This window comes from Centrocercus urophasianus, unplaced genomic scaffold (genome assembly GCF_019232065.1).
Source record: "Centrocercus urophasianus isolate 14NV4802_14NV808 unplaced genomic scaffold, USGS_Curo_1.0 seq_73, whole genome shotgun sequence".
Lineage (NCBI taxonomy): Eukaryota > Metazoa > Chordata > Aves > Galliformes > Phasianidae > Centrocercus > Centrocercus urophasianus.
The window spans coordinates 4,339,361-4,356,597 of NW_024885344.1; the positions used below are offsets into that span (position 1 = coordinate 4,339,361).

General features: G+C 41.6%; 1 protein-coding gene across 2 annotated transcripts; it reads right to left on the reverse strand.

The window, feature by feature from the left end:
• Nucleotides 1-1,054: 1,054 nt before the first annotated feature.
• Nucleotides 1,055-16,836, reverse strand: CUNH12orf75 (chromosome unknown C12orf75 homolog). 2 transcript variants are annotated; one of them, XM_042837965.1, is made up of 6 exons: nt 16,778-16,836; nt 10,140-10,164; nt 4,929-4,964; nt 3,941-4,020; nt 3,100-3,135; nt 1,055-1,810 (listed from the first exon to the last, which is right to left on the reverse strand). In XM_042837965.1, exons 1-6 carry the CDS (start codon nt 16,818-16,820, stop codon nt 1,779-1,781), a joined length of 252 nt encoding a protein of 83 aa, XP_042693899.1. In that variant the 5' UTR covers nt 16,821-16,836; the 3' UTR covers nt 1,055-1,778. The 2 variants fall into 2 exon arrangements, with proteins under 2 accessions (XP_042693899.1, XP_042693898.1); XM_042837964.1 differs by lacking the exons at nt 1,055-1,810; nt 3,100-3,135 and adding an exon at nt 3,152-3,377.
• Nucleotides 16,837-17,237: the final 401 nt, after the last annotated feature.

Here is a 17,237-nt window from a genome sequence, read left to right on the forward strand (position 1 = left end):
GCTGAATAAACTTGTGTGTTGTTCAAACCATCTGGATTGTTTGTGGAGCATGTGATATGGAAACTATATCCTTATGCTCCGGTAAGCTGGCAGGAAGCAAAACTGCACATTCATTACCCAACACTATTTGAGTTCTCATCAGCTTGGCTTGTAAGAACAGGAGTCTGCAGATGTAATTTGCAGACAATCATTCAAAATGAGATATTCTAACACCAACTCTTAATCTTCAAGTTATTTCAACTTGGTTCTAGGTTGAAGGGATCAAGTATGAACTGTATATTTGTCTTTAGGAACTGGAAGTTTGAAAGCATTGATAAGCAAAGCAGCAGAGTTCTTGAGAACAGAAGAAAATATTGCCACAAACACTTAAAAGGTGGCAAGCAAGAAGTATTTTTATATACTTCTCTTTACAGACTCACACTAACCAAACTTCTGCTTGTTTTAAAGCTGAAGCTGCAAGAAATCATGATCAGTAATTGCTTATTTGTCTTAACAGGTATTGGTGAAATGGGCAAGGATTTCAGGGTTCTCAGTGTTCCATTTGATGCCCAAGTTTCTGTTTTGCTTTTGCTTTTTATTTTAAAAGTGGTTGTTAATCTACTGTAATACATGAACGTGGTGGGGATTTCCTTTTTTTTTTTTTTCTGGTGTAACATTGTGTCTTTTTTAAAAAGTTTGACTAACAAATTATGCAAAAAAGTTTTAATAACTGTAATACTTGTTCAGCCATATGGAAACATGCCATCTCATCTGATTCATGTTTTGTGAAAAACCTCCAGGTGTTATAAACGCAATGAATTTTAACCCCCCCCATCCATAACTTCATACATTAATACGTGGAAATAATACCACCACCGATTCTGTTACTATTTGCCATATTGGAGATGACAGGAGATAAGTTGGAGACACAAAACTCAATAGTGATCAAGCTCACTACATTTCAGGAGGACACAAGGCTGGATTTTAGTCCAGCTATCTCTGACAATACCATCACTTCACGCTCACTCAAGGAAATGTCACTGTAATATCACCCAGAATGGAAAACATAACATAATAGTTTGGTTCATTCATGTTTGTTTTTTTTTTTCACGTAAAGCTTTATAAAAGAGATAAAGCTGAAGAAAATGAAAACATACATACATATTATGATGAGATACACTGTCCTTATTTAAACAAATTTCCTTGAGCAATGTATTTTTAAAAGGTGAAAATTAAACTCTAGTATTTGTTTCAATGTATAAAAGTGATGATAGTAATTATAAACAGCCCAATGGTCTTTTGCCTATTTCATCCTAGTAAGTTTTCACAGCAAAAATAGTAAAATTTGCAATATTACCAAAAAGATGCAAATCTGTTAAATATATTACTCTGAAGTAAATTAACAATTAATTTATAAGAATCTACCATAGGAACTATTAAGTGGACAGTAATAATGATTTCCTATATAAAATCTATTAAAAATTTTTGGAGAAAATATATGAAGCACAGCTGATAGCTGATGAAATCTGCAATATGGCCACAGAGAAATAACTTGCAGATCATCAAAGTTAGCTCTTGTGCAGAAACATCCACCATGAGTTCATTAATTTCATTTTCCTCTGGAGAACAGCAGGAGGTTTCCATAACGCAATCACCACGGCAAACAGATTCAACGTTGTACTTTAAGCTTTACCCGTAGTTGGAACTTGCAACAGCTTAGGTTTTTTGGTGCTCTGATCTGTCTTGCTCTCTGGAAGGCTATGTAAATATAAAAATCTTCAGCAGAAAGACAACTCTCTCTAAAGTACTGGTAACTGGTCTTTGCAGAAAACTGCCAAAAACATAAAAAAATTAGGGATAAAGAGATTTAGCTGAACTGGTAAAGCCACACAGCAACACTACATACAAAGCAGTTAACTAGGTGTCTGTTAGAAGCTGTGAGATTTGAGGACTACGCCCTCTAGACACACATGGACATAAATTCTTGGAGCTCACTGGAGGCTTTGAAGCTTTAAAGGTGCTCAAACTGTTTTCCGTAGCCCGAATGCAGGCAAGCTTTGATTTTGCATCAATGAAGTCAAAGAGCACTTTCAACTATTTTGAACAGCAAAAGAACTCAGATTCCAGTCACCAACCATAAATGGAAAGCCCCCACCTCAAGAAGGTGCCTCAACCTTGCTCAGATCAAGCATGTTCTTGGCTCAGACAACACCCTGGCCAGGTTACTGAAATTAGTGTGATGACCAACTTCAGTTCTCTCTGCATGTGAGGGTAGAGCCCATGGAGCTTTAACTATTCACATGATTAAAAACAACCGGTACAGTTGTGTTCTGCTCTACCGGCTCTGCATCCAGCACCAAGACCAGCCAGAACCGTTTCTGGTTCTTCATCTAAATTAGAAAAGGGTTCTCCTTTCTGTAGGAAATGTTGGTGGCTTTATAATTCCCCCTCCACCCCAGATGAGCAACACAGTTCTCTTTTGAAATTTGTCTATGTTTGTTCAGTTCACATTCTGAATGGAAGATAAGCTTGCTTTGTTTTTCTTCAGACATGAATTTGTAAAGAACTTCTTTTAATTAGTCATTTAGTTGAAACTCTTAAGTCAGATCCTTTTTTCACTGTCCTATTCTGGCCAGCAGAGCACAAAGCACCACAGATTCTCTCCTAACAGGAGGAAAGCTCTAGTGTGTCACATACTGGGTGCCTCACGTTGATCTGCAAGGTGGCCCCAAAAATAGAGAAATATTTGACTGCAGGGATCATGCTGATTACATGCTGCTGAGTGCACAGTACCCATAGCAGGTTTCATACTGCTGCAGGGCCATCCGCAGTGTGGTTGAAGGGGAGTACAAAGACATTCGATTTTTATTCATACACAAACAGGAAAAGATGCAGTTTCCTTGCTTCACACTTCTCATCAAGAAGGTGGCTTTACCCACTGCTTTGTTTTTGTCTGCACCACTGAGACTTGACCCTGGTTCAGCCCTTAGAAGTCACAGTGCAGCTGGAAACACAAGCAGGTGATCCCCAGACTCCTGACAGCAGCTCATGGAGCACCACCACCTGGTTTCCTTCCAACTACACATCCCAAACACAGAACAATAATTAAGCCATACTGACCTCCAGCTGTTTTGATCTTGATGTGTTTATTTCCTTCTAATCTTAATTAGAAAACGAAAGGTAAAGAAGGTTAAAACATTGTAACATATAACTTATTTAGAACACATTTAAACAAAGCATGCAACACAGGTACTACTGTTCCAAAGACAGTTGCTATTATTATGACAAACAGTGTTATTTTTCTTCATTTTTTGTTTTGCAGCACATTTTGGAAGCTCCAGTCAGTGACTTAGCTCTGTGGTGTACATAAGTGACAGCAGCATTTTGTTGTATTAAATCTGAAAAATATTACACGATCTTATAAATATATTTATGGCTTGTCTACTAAGTATTTGTAAACACAATGTTTTATTTCCCACTGTTTAAAAATATAGCATGGAAAAGACACAGTTTGCACTAGGTATCATTTAAGAACAGAAGCAAACCTGAAAGCAAGCACTCACTAACCGTTATTACTGAATTTCACCACAGTGCAAGTAAACATCTTCAAATCTAAAAATAGTGCCAAGGCTCTGCAAGTGCATATATCATCGCCTCTTAATCCTAACAGTATTTTGTTTTCCTTGAATTCACACAGCACTCAGAGCACAGAGAAGCTGTTCAGAAGACAATGTACCACCCTGGCACCATCTGCTCTATGATTCTTCAGCAGAAGTTGGAATGTTATAACTTAAACGGGAGCAATCACTTGGGTGATTATAAACAGCCCCACTGCCTTAAGAGAGCCCAATGCTGTTAAGTCTGTCTGAAGTAATCACTGATTTTTAAAGGATAAATACATCTTACTAGATAAAATTTAACCAAGAAAGTGGGAGAAATGCAATGCACAACCTTACAATACCTTTTGGTGCAGTTTTCGTCTGACTGGAAACCATGGCAGCCGCATCCGATGGCAGACCAACATACACACCCCCATAGTTCCTGATACGAAGAAAAAAAAGTAACAGACATCAGAGCTTAAGTGAAACACTTCTTCCAGTAGCATAAATGTCACACAGCAGTGTTACAAAGACCATGGATGGACAGAGAGGATGCACAACCACAGAAGTCCTTCTTTCCCAAGGCTGCAGGAAAGGTTCTTCTAGAGACCCAAGAGATAGATAGTCTGATATCAGAGCATAGCCCTGAGACCACAGAAGCACCTCCTTCTAACAATGCATGCCAACTAAACAAGACTTTGACCTCTCCTGATTAATAAATAGGATCTACACCCCCTTCTCAGGGCCATACTTGGAGAACACTGTTAGTAAGAAGATGCATAAGTGTATTAGATACTTTTGTATTCCAACCCTCTCCCTTTCATGACGATAAAGAATGTATTTCCAGCTCTGAAGTCAGTATAAAAAGCAGGAACTGATGCAAGGAGGTAGAAATGGGGTCCTTAAGAATCTCTGCCATACTTGGAGCTAATTACAGAGTAGCTGCTCTGACCCATTAGGTACTAAATGAATCACTTCTCCTCCAGCTCCTGCATCTCTGAGTTGATTTCTGATTTGTTTGATGATAGAGTTGTACTTCCTTCAATTTCCAGCCCAACAGAGATCTTCCAATGATGCTAATGCCATCTGTGGCAGGGCTGTTGTGATGGCAGAGGCCCCTGGCCATTACGGGGCAGATTACTTACCACTGTGAGATATGTGCTCCTCTTGCTGAAAAGCTCCTTTCCCCAGCACATTAACAGGGGTGACAATCACCAATTTTGTGTTTTGCATGAGATTTCCTACTCTTTTTTGCTTTGCTCTGATGGTGTCAGTGGGAATTAATATGATGCATATCCAACAGCAAAATTCAGTGCAGTCAATTCCAAATAAAGCAAGTACAGCACCTACCTCCTTTTGTCATCATCTGATACAGATTCTTCTGCTCTGTAACACCAAAAGACGTAAAACTCATTAGCAAATAGTTTCTTTCAGATACTCTGACCATCAGGGTAGATTCAGGGGCAAATGAAGAACAGTATTACTACTGATCCCAGTTTCATTCAGATCATCCACAATGCTATAAAGTACTCACAAAGGCAAAAAAAGAAGGACAATTTTCCAATCTAATGTATGGAAGAAAGAAAAGGATTGAGAACAGATGCAGCTTACTTGCCTTGATTCCTTCCAGTGATGCCTGAAACTAGGCTTGGGAGCTGAAGCTGGTAAATAAATATATTTCCTGATTGAGTCCCCACATAATGCACAACAACATAAAATCTCTGAACAAAACAGAAACAATTATGGGCTGTTCTTCCATCAACAGAGGACTAGATGAGAGTGGACATCCACGGCATAAGAACAAGGATGAAGAAAGAAACCTTCACAGTAGCTGTGCCACAATGTGTTCAGGAACCCCTATATAAAGTGAGGTACTGCTACTACTGAAGTCAGAGTTGTTTCCCAATCAACAAATTGCAAAATTAGTCCCTTATAAATGGGCAATCAGTTTTCTTTTATTGTCTGGGTAAAATGGATAAGGAGCCACTGAAGTTTGACTACCCCTCCTTGAAATAGTGCCCAGTGTAATTGAACCAGAGCAGAGGATAAAGATAAGAAGGCAAATGTGGTTTAAAAAAAAAAAAAAAAAAAAAAAGATAAAACTGTCAATGTGATTCCTTGTGGGTAACAGTACCCGTGCTGTGCTCTCACCTCTGAGAATCACAGAACTGTAGAGGTAGGAAGGGACCTCAAGAGATCATCAAATCCAACTCCCTGCTCAAGTAGGTTCCCTACAGAAGGTTGTACACATAGGCACCCAGATGGGTGTTAAATATCTCTAGAGAAGAAGAATATAACCCCTCTGTGCAGCTTTGCTCTCTGGCCTTCTCGACAATGCTCTCCAGATGGGTAAGAAGCATATCCTCTGCCATCACCCAGCCTCAGCTCTCCTTTACACAGCCACAAAAAAAGCAAAGACCCCTTTCCTTCAGAGCTGCATGAAGTTGCTTTATCACTCTGCCCAGCTCCAGCAGAAGAAAGAGGAAAGCAGATGTTTATCAATGGGTAGGAGTGAGCTGTGTATTTTTAGTTTTTAAAAAAATGACCACGCTTTTAGAAAGGAACTTTGGGTGCCAGGAGATCACAATCAATCATTTCTGTTGAACCAACCAAATGTGTCACCAGATTATCTCATACAATTGGAAACAGTTTCTATAATCCAGATTAACCATTATGCAGGGAAAAGAATTCTTTTAAAGCACTGACAAGTTCAAGAGTGGCTCAAAGCCTCTAAAATGGAATTGTAAGAATAACAATCAATATTGTCCAACAGGAAATTAATGTCAATGTTTAAAAAAGCTTCTGCCAGGCAACAGGGCTATTTTGTTCTGTTCTAGCAATGTTCCGTTATGGGGCATCACTGAGCAATTACTGTCATTCTCTCACCAAAACAAATTACCCAGGACTATGATTAAGCAGGCTAGGTTTTTTAAATATTTTACTTTCCTACTTTTCTCTTAATAGCTACAAATCAAAGTCTGATTTTAAAATGCCTTTTCTCTTAAATTCTCACCAGCGAATATGCTCAGAACAGACAACAGTTCTTGGACTGGGTGATGGCTGGATTCATTCTGCCATACTGCTACTACTGAGCAGACAGAGGAAGAACAGAAAAGTGTTCAGAGGAAAATAAAGAAAAATGTGGACACTGACAATGGAAGAAGCAGCCATTTTCCACCTTTCCAATGGCTCATTTCAAAGCACGGGAATGAGTGCTGCTCCAATTTACATATTACGCATTTTTGCACATCTCTTGCCTTCATAAACTGTAATCTCTAGTTTAAGGCACCATTCTGAAAGGTGCACACTAATTTCAAATGTTTAAATTTCTAGGAGCCAGCTAAGGCCGATGGAACCACTGCTGCTCGTGCACCCGTGCTGCATGAGCAGTGGTGGCCTCAGGGAGTGAGCTGCAATGGTGACACTCAGCCACATAGGAATGGGAATGAAAGGCAGTTCCCTTGGCTTCAGCAGCACACTAATTGCTGCACCTCCCAGGCTCACTCTCCCCTCTCCTCTTCTGTTAAGTCTCTAGCTTCCCCTTTTGACAAGGATGAAAGAAGAATCTAGCATAAAAAAACAACCTATAAATATCTCATTTTGCATCAAAGAGCCTCTATTTATGGTGTCCTCCAGGCAGAACAAGTTATGATATGCCTTTCTGCACCAGGAATGGACAGTAACTCAACAGCTGGACCAGACAGTCTAATGTGCTTTGCAGTGATCTGATGCTGTGCCACTGCACCTTCCCTTAGACACTGTTGATATCTGCTGCAAAGAGGCTGAGATCACATTTTTCAGCAGGTGACGTAGGTGGAGTCCTGCAACTGGTAGGCAGATTTAACAGCAAATTCACATAACAGCATCTATTTTCAGCTAAAATAAATGTTTCTTTTGGTAAGGATTTGTCTGTCCCATGAGGATTCCTGTCACTCTCTTAAGTCTGAAAAATATTCTTGGTCATCCAGCTGTCAGTTTTCACATCCATCAGTCCTGAGTCCATTTGACAACATACAAACTGCCATTTTTCACATAGTGTTTTAAATACAAAATGACAGGCATTCGCATTAATTCATCCCATCCACATTTTTCTTATCTCAGGTTTTATGGCTTCGTCCACGTTGACCTCCAGTATTACGCAGACTCCTTCTAGTAGTGTTCAGCAGTGCCACCAGAAATGACTCATTAACCTTTGCACAAGTAACAGATTGTGTCACTTTAGTTTCCCAGTATTTCTTCAGACCAAGGGACAGGGACTATCAATTTGTATTTGATGGATTTCTCCCCAGTATTTTGAAACAGGCTAAAATTATCATATCCTTTCCTTCCTACTGTCACTAATCTTCATCTGAACCTAGGCACACTTTCAGTAGGCATCACACTGTTTTGCAGTGTATACTTTATCCCTTCCAAGCTTTCCCAGATAGCACCACATCCTTCCTTTAGAAGCATGGCAAGTGATTTGCTTGAAGCTGGCTGACAGGTTCACCAGCCATTTGTAAGTGGGAGTATACAGGAGGAGATCACATTCCCAGATAACACGCCTGTTTTGTTCTAACCTCAATCTCAAGAGAACTTAGCATGGACAATTACATTATCATCCTGATGTTAGTAGTGGAGCAACCCAAGGTCAAACATGCCCAATCTAAGGCCCAGAGGGCCAAGCAGCTTCCTTGTGGTCACTGGTAGGCTCCGAGCAGGATCCAGCCCTCCTTTGATCCACCCAGCTGCTGGAGTCCCAACGGGTTGCCCTCAGGAAACAAGAAATCTTCTGAATTACAATAAGCAAATCCTGTGCTGAAAAATGTGATAGAAGTGAGAACACACCTAAAAGCTTTTCTTGACCACAGTGAAATAGTTTCTTTTTTCCGGCGTTCTACTTCTGTTGTAAAAATCTGCTGCTAAATATTAGGATGATTGATCTAGGACTTTTCTGGTTATACTGCTGTTTCTCTCCCTTTAACAGATCTGTGTTTCTAAGGCCTCACTAGAAGACTCAATTATACTATTACTCACACACGTTATTCTGCTGGCCCCACTGTACTTATTCGAATGACTAATGGTTCCAGGACCAACTCTCTTTCTTGCAGTCAGCACTAAAAATTTGGTTTTTTTCTAAGTTATCTTACTACTTTTATGAAACTTGACAGATTATCTGTCACTAAGTATCAACACAGTTCTACATGTACTCATAGCTTCAAACACAGAAATGTCTACTACATTCTTAATTTTAACAGTGCTTGCAGATTTTGAAATGTAAAACTATTCAAGAACAAAGAAACAGAGGCAGTTGTACGTAGTTGTTTAAATTACCTAAATTGCTTGAACAACACAAGACCCTAATATAAATTGAAAACAGTGTTTTTGGATACCTAGGAGTGTTGAGCGCATGAATGCTGCAGGCTATATCAAAAGGGCTTCCTCATAAGCCTGCTTTTAGCAATTTGCTTATTGTCTGAGACTGAAAATTCAGATCACACAGGTAGCACAAATCTCAAGAGTACCTGTCACAACAGCATTCATCTCACAAGTGAGACCCGTCTTTAATTCTAAGCCATGCTCTCTAATAGCAAGGACAAGCCTGTGCTTAAGATCTTCTCTCCGGGTATTTTTGACAGCCCTTATTTGTACACCAGGATTCTTCTGTTCAATTACAGTAGATATTTAAAATGAACTAAGTAAAACCCTGTTGCACAATACGAAAATACATCCCCAGTTCCTCAGTCTCAAACTCCAGAGGCAAATAATCATTCTATGAAATAGAAGGCAAGACCTTGGGACACCTTCTTTAGTGTTTCCTTTCATAGCAAAATAAATTTATGTCTGATTAAATCTGTCCCTGCACGCTTTGCATCAGCAAATGAAAAACAACCTGAGAAGGGCTAATCTTCTGCTGCAGCTTTTCTGAAAACCAGAAACTGGCAACAGGCAGCAGGGTAACAGAGGTTCAGATCTTCCATGTTTGGAGAAAAACAGGATGGGTAGGGCTGCCCCCTGCTCCTCAGCAGCAGGGATAAGAGACAGAAAGAGGAATGATAGATGCTGTCTTCAGTTCAAAGACGGTAAAGGCCATAACTTTCCCTAACAAATGAGGCCTCACTTGCAGCTAGTTAGGAAGGTGAGTGTTTTCAAAAGGAAGTTTGGATGGGTCACCAGGTCTCTGGCAAAGTGGGAACATTTGCCTAAGTTAAAAATCTCATTAAAATCTCCCACAGAGCTGAGTGGATGCTCATGTTTCACTTCATACAATGACATGCCCCTTTCAGAAGGCTGTACTAGCACATGATGGGGAAAAATAGTCTAAAGTTGTACGACCAGCTAAGGAAGACAACTTTCTCAATGGAGGCTGAGAAACAGAAGGGGAATGAGTCTGTAGAATAGTAAACATGAGGTGGTTTTGAGGAGATGGAAGTTGTCACCAATGACAATAAACACCTGACAGTGTTGATAATACACTAGGAGCCAGATGAATCATTACGTGTGACTAAATCCAGTGTAAGACTAGCAGGACTGAAAATAAGTCCAGGGTTACATGTTTGAAAGGGCAGAGCAAGTACTTACGCATCTTTAGTAGTCCCTGCAGCACCTAGAATGAAAAGGAAAAAAAAAAAAAGTACGTTTACAAGATAATGGCATAACCCTTAAATCAACTGATAGTACAATAAGCATTTTCCTCTCTGTCTTAAACAACTTCCTTACGCATACTGTAAAAGAGAGATACATATAGCTTTTGGTGATTTTGTCTGCTACAAAGTCACTGCTGCTAACCGAGCAGTTACTCCTAAATGCCTACTTATTTTGAACATGTGCCATTTGATCCAGCTGCAGATTCAGCACTACATCTGTAAACACTGCTCCATTCTTCCTGCCAGACGAACACAGCTTCATAAAACAACTAGACAGAAACACTATAAACACTGGGACACAATCCACCCAAAGCTCCAGTCACCTAAACACATCAACCACTCCGTAATTCATCTTGATGTTTAACTACAAGCAAAAAGACAAAAGCCACAACTGGGCTGCCTGATCTCAGTGATCGATTTTTTGGTGACTCAGACGCTGCTTGCTGGGAGAGGCACATTCACTCAAGTATGAACTCTTTCTCATTCCTCCCAAGTCATTAATGCCATGTTGCTATTACTGGTATGTCATTCACCTGAGTAATCAGCAAAATATTCCTCTTACTAATTACAATGGCTAGAGTAGACACTAGAAAACGTTTCACTTCTCTTTTTTCCCTTCCTTTCAGTGTTTAGCAGGAAGATGGCATCCGAGCTCACTCTGCAGAAGCTACAGTTATCAAGCCAATAGATACTAGGGTTGTTTTTTTTTTTCAGCTCTGCAACTTCATTTCTTGTAAAACTTTGTTTGCTGCTGAAAAATATCCGTAATGAACAAACATCTTTCACCTTACTCCAATATGTGATAATGTGCCTTCTGCACCTTGGCTTCAAAACTAGTGGAACAGAACTTTAAAGGCCTGCATGGCTTTCCAGCACTGCCTACCTGAATGGATAGCTGGAACAGAAGGAAACATCCCTTCTTACTGCTAACTCTTGAGGATAATTTCACTCCTGTATCCCCTTTGCCTAGTAACACTACAGACTCATCCTGTATTGACCACACAGATTTCTTTGAGAGTCAGCAAAATCTCAGTTCTCCTGTATATATCAGTAGAAACTCTTAATTAAGCTGAAGGATGCACCTCTATGAGTAGACAAGCTTTAACTAGCTTTTAACATTCTACCAGGCAGCTATCCGAGGCTTTTGGCTCTGGAGGTGCATCTACATGGTATAACACAGAAACCCTCCAAATTAATTGTGTCCAGATGGAAGGCTGGCACTGCAGCACCACATGCAAGCCCGCTCTTGGCTGACGTGGGAAGATATCTTTTGCTACTACCCAGGCTAGTTGGCTCCGAGTCAGCCCAGCTGTGCGTCTCCAGGATACCACCCTGCACATCGAGACAGAGCCCAGGCGTCCACAACAGCTCAGACAGCAGATATTTTGGGAAGTCTAATCACATTGCTGTAGGCAGCAGGATTTTTTTTCAGTAGAAACAATTATTGTGCTCTGAGTCTGTTCTGCACTAGAACTACAACCTGCTTATTTTCTTACATCAGCTAAGCTCACTGCAAACAAACTTGATTTCTTCAAAAAGGCTCACGCTCTTTTGTGAAGCCTTCGCTGAGCTCTCGTCGAGTTCAAGCCAGGCTCTCAGCATTTGGGGTCTTGGTAGGACAAGGGGAAATGGTTTCAAACTAAAAGAACGAAAATCTGGACTGGTTATAAGGAAGAAGTTTTTAATAAGAGTGGTGAAGCACTGGAACAGATTGCCCATAGAAGCGCTGAATTCCCATCACTGGAGACATCCACAGTCAGGATGGAGGGGCTCTGTGCACCTGATCTAGCTGTAGGTGTCCCTGTTCATTGCAAGTCAGCCTAGATGGCCTTTGACAGTCTCTTGCAACTCAAATGATTCTATGATTTAAATAAATTAAACCTTCCTTACAGGAAACATACCAGAATTGTTTGATACGTAGACTGAGACTTTAGCTGAGTGGGAAGAACTGTCGGCCTACAGCACTGCAGCATTTCTGAATGTAGAGACACAAGTTCCAATCATCAAGCACACTTCAAAGCCAAAACCATTCTCAATGCCATGCCCCTTTTCAGAGCATTACTTAGAGAACTGTGTATCACCTCTCTCCCCACCAGCAGCATGGGAGCCAGCTCTGGACATAAGAGGGATCAGCTCACGGCTGGAAGTCCACATGGCAGGCAGGCATTAGGGTACAAACATACAAGCACTCTGTGACAGAAGCTGTCTCAGACCCTTTAGCATGGGGTTCATGTCTGTGTTGGAGAGCAAAGCAATGCTGAGTGCTCCCAATACCCAGCAACTGGTCCCTTTGGCATCAGGGACTGAGCCACAGCTGGAATTCCCTGCAGCTTTTTGAAATGCTCCTCACACAGAAACACTGAGAACTAAGTACGATGAAAACAAATTCACTTCTTAAGAGGTAATTTTTACTGGCTTGTTTTCCTTTGTTTTTATAAGCACAAAGAATTATGTTACCCTCACCCCCATTGATGGGATCCCATCACAGTTTCAGTACCGTAATTTCTCATTTTCACTAGCAGAAGTGAAAACAGAATGTAGTCCAAATTCACTTGAGTACTACTAAAGTGTCTGAATAGAGACCTGTAAGTGCTTCCAGTTCACAAAACATTTTCTTGCTGGCAGTGCTGTGCTTGAAGGTGAACACCACTTCAGTTAGGCGGCTCATAACTTTCTCTGTGTAAAAATTCATAAGGTTTCTTCACTGGGGAGCCTGAACAGCCCTTATACACAGTTTTTATTTCACAATGGACCCAATAACGTTGCACTTTGCAAAGACTTGCGTTTATTTTAAAGTCCAGTCCACTCACCCTCACTCCTATTACTTCACCAATATGTTTCTTTAACTCTTCCATATTTTTGTAAGCAACACATTACTCCCGTTTCTCAAGTTCCTCCTGCCATAAGTTCAGTCAAAGTATCTTGTTTAGGAACTATTCACAAATAGCTCTTCCACAACAGCAAGACTTAGTACTCTTGTAGCCATGACGATTTAGAAATATGACTTGAAAAAGGCTTTTCTGAAAGCTTTTCAGTTTTTTTCAATTACATCGGCTTGCCCTAAAGAAAGGCAGCACTTGACCCTACAAACCTTGTCTTCATCAACTCACAGTGGTTTTGCCATGCAGCAAATAGGCAAGCTCACTGTAGAGGCAGTAATAGCAAAGAGAGCTGAACCCTTCCTGCACCATGCAGAGTGACTGGGGATCGGAGGAATCATGAGAGGCACTGTGTTGCTTGCTTTGCAGATTTGTAAATGAGCAAATCCCAAAGCATCCTCTTTTCAATGAGAGGGGGTCTGAACTTTCAAAACAAAAGCAGGATTTCAGTAACTTCAGGGCAAACGCAATAGGTGGTTGAGAGAAATTGGTAGCCAAAGAGTATATTCCTCCATTTTCAAACAATGTTTTCTTGCAAATACTCCAAATGATAAAAAAAAAAATGCAATAAAATATTAAAAATCACATATACATGCATGCAACACATCTGAAGTTCTCTGTCATATGCTCCCTTTTGATTTGTGCCAAAAAACAGCCACATGGAACCAAATCCTAACATCACAGGAATTCTTTGTTGTGGGTGCCCCATCCCTGGAAACGCTCAGAAGCCAGGCTGAATGGGGCCCTGGGCAGCCTGAGCTGGTAGGCAGCAACCCTGCCCATGGCGTGGGCATTGGAGCTGGATGGGCTTTAAAGTCCCTTCCAACCCAAGCCATTCTGTAATGCTAAGATTCTATTCTGATCTACCTTTTTTTTTTTTCTTTTTTTTCTTTTTTTTCTTTTTTTTTTTCTTTTTTTTAACAGAAATTGATTACTTCTTCAGCTCCTCAAGCAGTACTTTGGTACACAGGCATCAGCTCCAATCAAACATTAATTATTTTCACAGCAGAATGGCTTCCTTGGTATTCCACCAACTTGATGTTAATAAGTCTGTTTAAACTTGGTGTGAAAATTCTCTTTCATCCTAATTTGGCTGATTTTAAGCTTCCCATAGAGTAACAGCTTGTCTGCCTATTTAAATCAAGGCTAGACTGCCAGCTTCTATGGAATGCCATAATTTAAGGCGTTGTCATTCCTACTACAATTGATATAGAAAAGAGTAGGTAGTTAAAAAACTCTGAGTGAAGCAATGCTAGTATGAAGGGAAAAGCCTTAATGCCAAAAAAGGGGGAATTAATGGGTAAAATGATGTATTTTAAAGCCCAGAAGAGCTGTTTGGAGTTCCTGAAGCATCAGGAAATACCATGAAAGAAGGATATGTAAAGTGAAATAACAAAACATCACAAAAATTAAAAAAAAAAAAAAAATTGATAATAAAATTATTTGTTATTGTTAATAAAAACCTTAATGGGATTTTTTTTTTCAAATAAATATAATCCACAGTTAACATTAAAACAGCTGGTGGTTCTAAGAAGGATGTGCACATATCAATTTGCTCAGAAGTCTCCATTTCTCAGCTGAGGAGCCTTTAAGCCTCACATCCTTTTGTCTGACGCCCTGGAAGGAAAATCTGAGCTCTGTCAGTTTTACTGGCATTCTGGAGTGCTGCACCACAGACAGAAATGTTATTCTAGATCATGAATATTAGTTTAGACCCTGCAGACCACAGGACTGAGACCTCTTCTGATGTAATCCTAGCCATGCAACACAGCTAATGATATTAGCTGAACTATCATTATGTATATGTCTGCTTAGGAAAAAAAATCTAGCTGGGCTACAATTGAAATTTTACCCAAGCAAGAAAATGGGGACTGACGAAACCCAAGTCTACTCAGCTCCGTGAAGTATGCTACAACATTATCCTTAGTGGCAGAAATATGACCAAGAGTATCACAGGTTAATTATATGTACCTCTAGCTTTGACATCACTGGCTGTAAAATAGTCATAACTTCAGCATTAAAGTTGTAGCCATGCAGTGCAAGCCACATAACTCATTTGTATTCATATTGTACTCATTGTTAAAATGTTGAGAATTACACTTTTCTTAAAAGGTCTGCAATCCCGATTGCCAACAGTGTGTCTTCTCCACATAAATCATTTTTATCAGACACAGTATGTAAGGGGTGCTAAACTGCAAAAACAAATTAGCTATCAGACAGCTAATGCCTTACTTCTGCTCCCAGCTGTTGGTGATTACAGAACCATTGACTGCACAGTTATTCCTGACTTATATCAGTGAAAGTGAGAGCTGCACCTTGTGGAGAGCCAGACCTGTTTTGGAAAGGTCTGTCGATGCAGCAACAATAATCACATTACATTGATCACAGATTTTATACGGTGATGTTGTTTTTAACCTACGCTAAGCCACTGGAGAACTGTGGATTATTTCTAAAGAGTGTGCAAGACGCTGCAAAGAAACGCAAACCAAAGTATTTTGTGAGTAACAGTGCAGGCACGTTTAGCTATCCAAGAGCTGTACATCATTGAGAATCTTTTATGAACAGGCCAAAATCTGTCAAAAATAGCTACTGTTAAAGCAACAGTGGGCATTTATTTAAACATACACTGAGTTAAAAGTAATGCTCTGCATAGTGCCACAGTTCATTCAGCGCTCGCTCATTTGTGTCTTGCAGTGAGCTCTGCAGGGTGGTGGCCACACCAATGGTACCACAATGGCCACCACATGGAGACAACAACCAATCAAAACTTAAACTTCCCTCCAAGCTGCTCTGATGGCTGCCACGATGCTTTCACCCAGCAAACAAATCCAGGCTGTGAGCACCATCCTAGCAGCAGAAAGCAACTTCAAGGCACTGTGATGGGGAATCAACAAGTGGAAGAGAATTCATTTGATGTTTAAGCAAATCCTACAGTGCATTCCTTACAGATGAGGAAGGCCTCTGGTGTATAAATCTCAGACATCATTTAAGAGAAATCAAGTAAACAATAATGGTTTTAAAGCCTCCCCCTATGGGTGCGAGGCACAGGACTGAGAAAGGCAGTCACACATCACAGTGCATCCATCCATCCATCCACACACCCTGAAGCCCTTCCACCCAGGCACAGTGCCACACGCTAAGGCCAGCACTGAGCTCTGGCTATAGGCAGTGGGCTCAGGGCTGAGCCCTCGCGAGCTGCTGCTGCTCTGACCGCAGTTTCGCTGGGCGTTTTCAAGACGTTGTGAATTTAATAAATGTATCTGAGAGACTCACGCAGGGATTTAAATAGATGGCACTGTTTGCCGAGTGCAGTCAGGATGAAAAATGATTTATAAATGCTCGCCTTTATAACGAGGAGGTCAAGGTCCATTTATTAATTTCCATCTATTTTCCCCTTTCGCAGGGGCTGGGTGGAGAGGGGGAAGGAAGACACAACCGCACCATCTGCCCACACCTCCCCTGCTCTGAAAACAGCAACGCGCAAAGCGGGAAGTGGAAGGGGGGTTAAGGAAACCCCAACCTCAAGGCGCTCCCCAACTTCTCCGGCCAGCAGAGAGACGGCACAAACCCATTTCCGAAGCGGCCTTACGTCCCTATAAGGGACGGCTCTCACACCCCTGCCGACCTCCAGCCCGGCCCCGCCGCCCCCCCAATCCCCCGGGGCAGCCCCGGAGCGCCCCGCCGCCGCCCCTACCTCTCCCGCCCGCGCCGCTGGCCGTGGAGTTGCCGCAGCCCATGGGCGCCGCCTGGGCCGCCCCGCGGTGCGGAGCCGCGCGGAGGGGAGCGGCGGCAGGAGGCTGCAAGCAGCGGGCGGAGCCGGGTGGGAGATAAAGCCGCTGGGACCCCTCCTCCTCCCCTTTTCCTCCACCTCCTCCTCCTCCTCCTCTCCCCACCCATCGCCCCGGAAACCGCTGGCCCTGCTCCGCTCCTTCGTCGAGTTCCCGCTGAAAGCCCCGCACCTTCCCGGCCATCCTCGATAACCCTTTGGCAGCTCCGGGACACCCCTCATCCGCTGCGGTGGCACAGGGCGAGGCGGCAGAGCCATTGCTGCTTCCTCAGATGGTTGCATTCACTGTTTCTCTTCTGACAGAAGAGGCTTTTGGTTGCCATTGGGACCCACTGGATTGGGAAGAGCTACAGATTCACTGTTACCT

Bases quoted from the DNA above. Each gene is read 5' to 3' on its own strand.
- CUNH12orf75 (XM_042837964.1), bottom strand. From the start codon at position 16,820: ATGGGCTGCGGCAACTCCACGGCCAGCGGCGCGGGCGGGAGAG. The intron at 4,965-10,139 runs GTAAGTACTTGC...TTGGTGTTACAG, and splicing joins GCAGGGACTACTAAAGATGC to AGCAGAAGAATCTGTATCAG. The intron at 4,021-4,928 runs GTAGGTGCTGTA...TCTTCGTATCAG, and splicing joins TCAGATGATGACAAAAGGAG to GAACTATGGGGGTGTGTATG.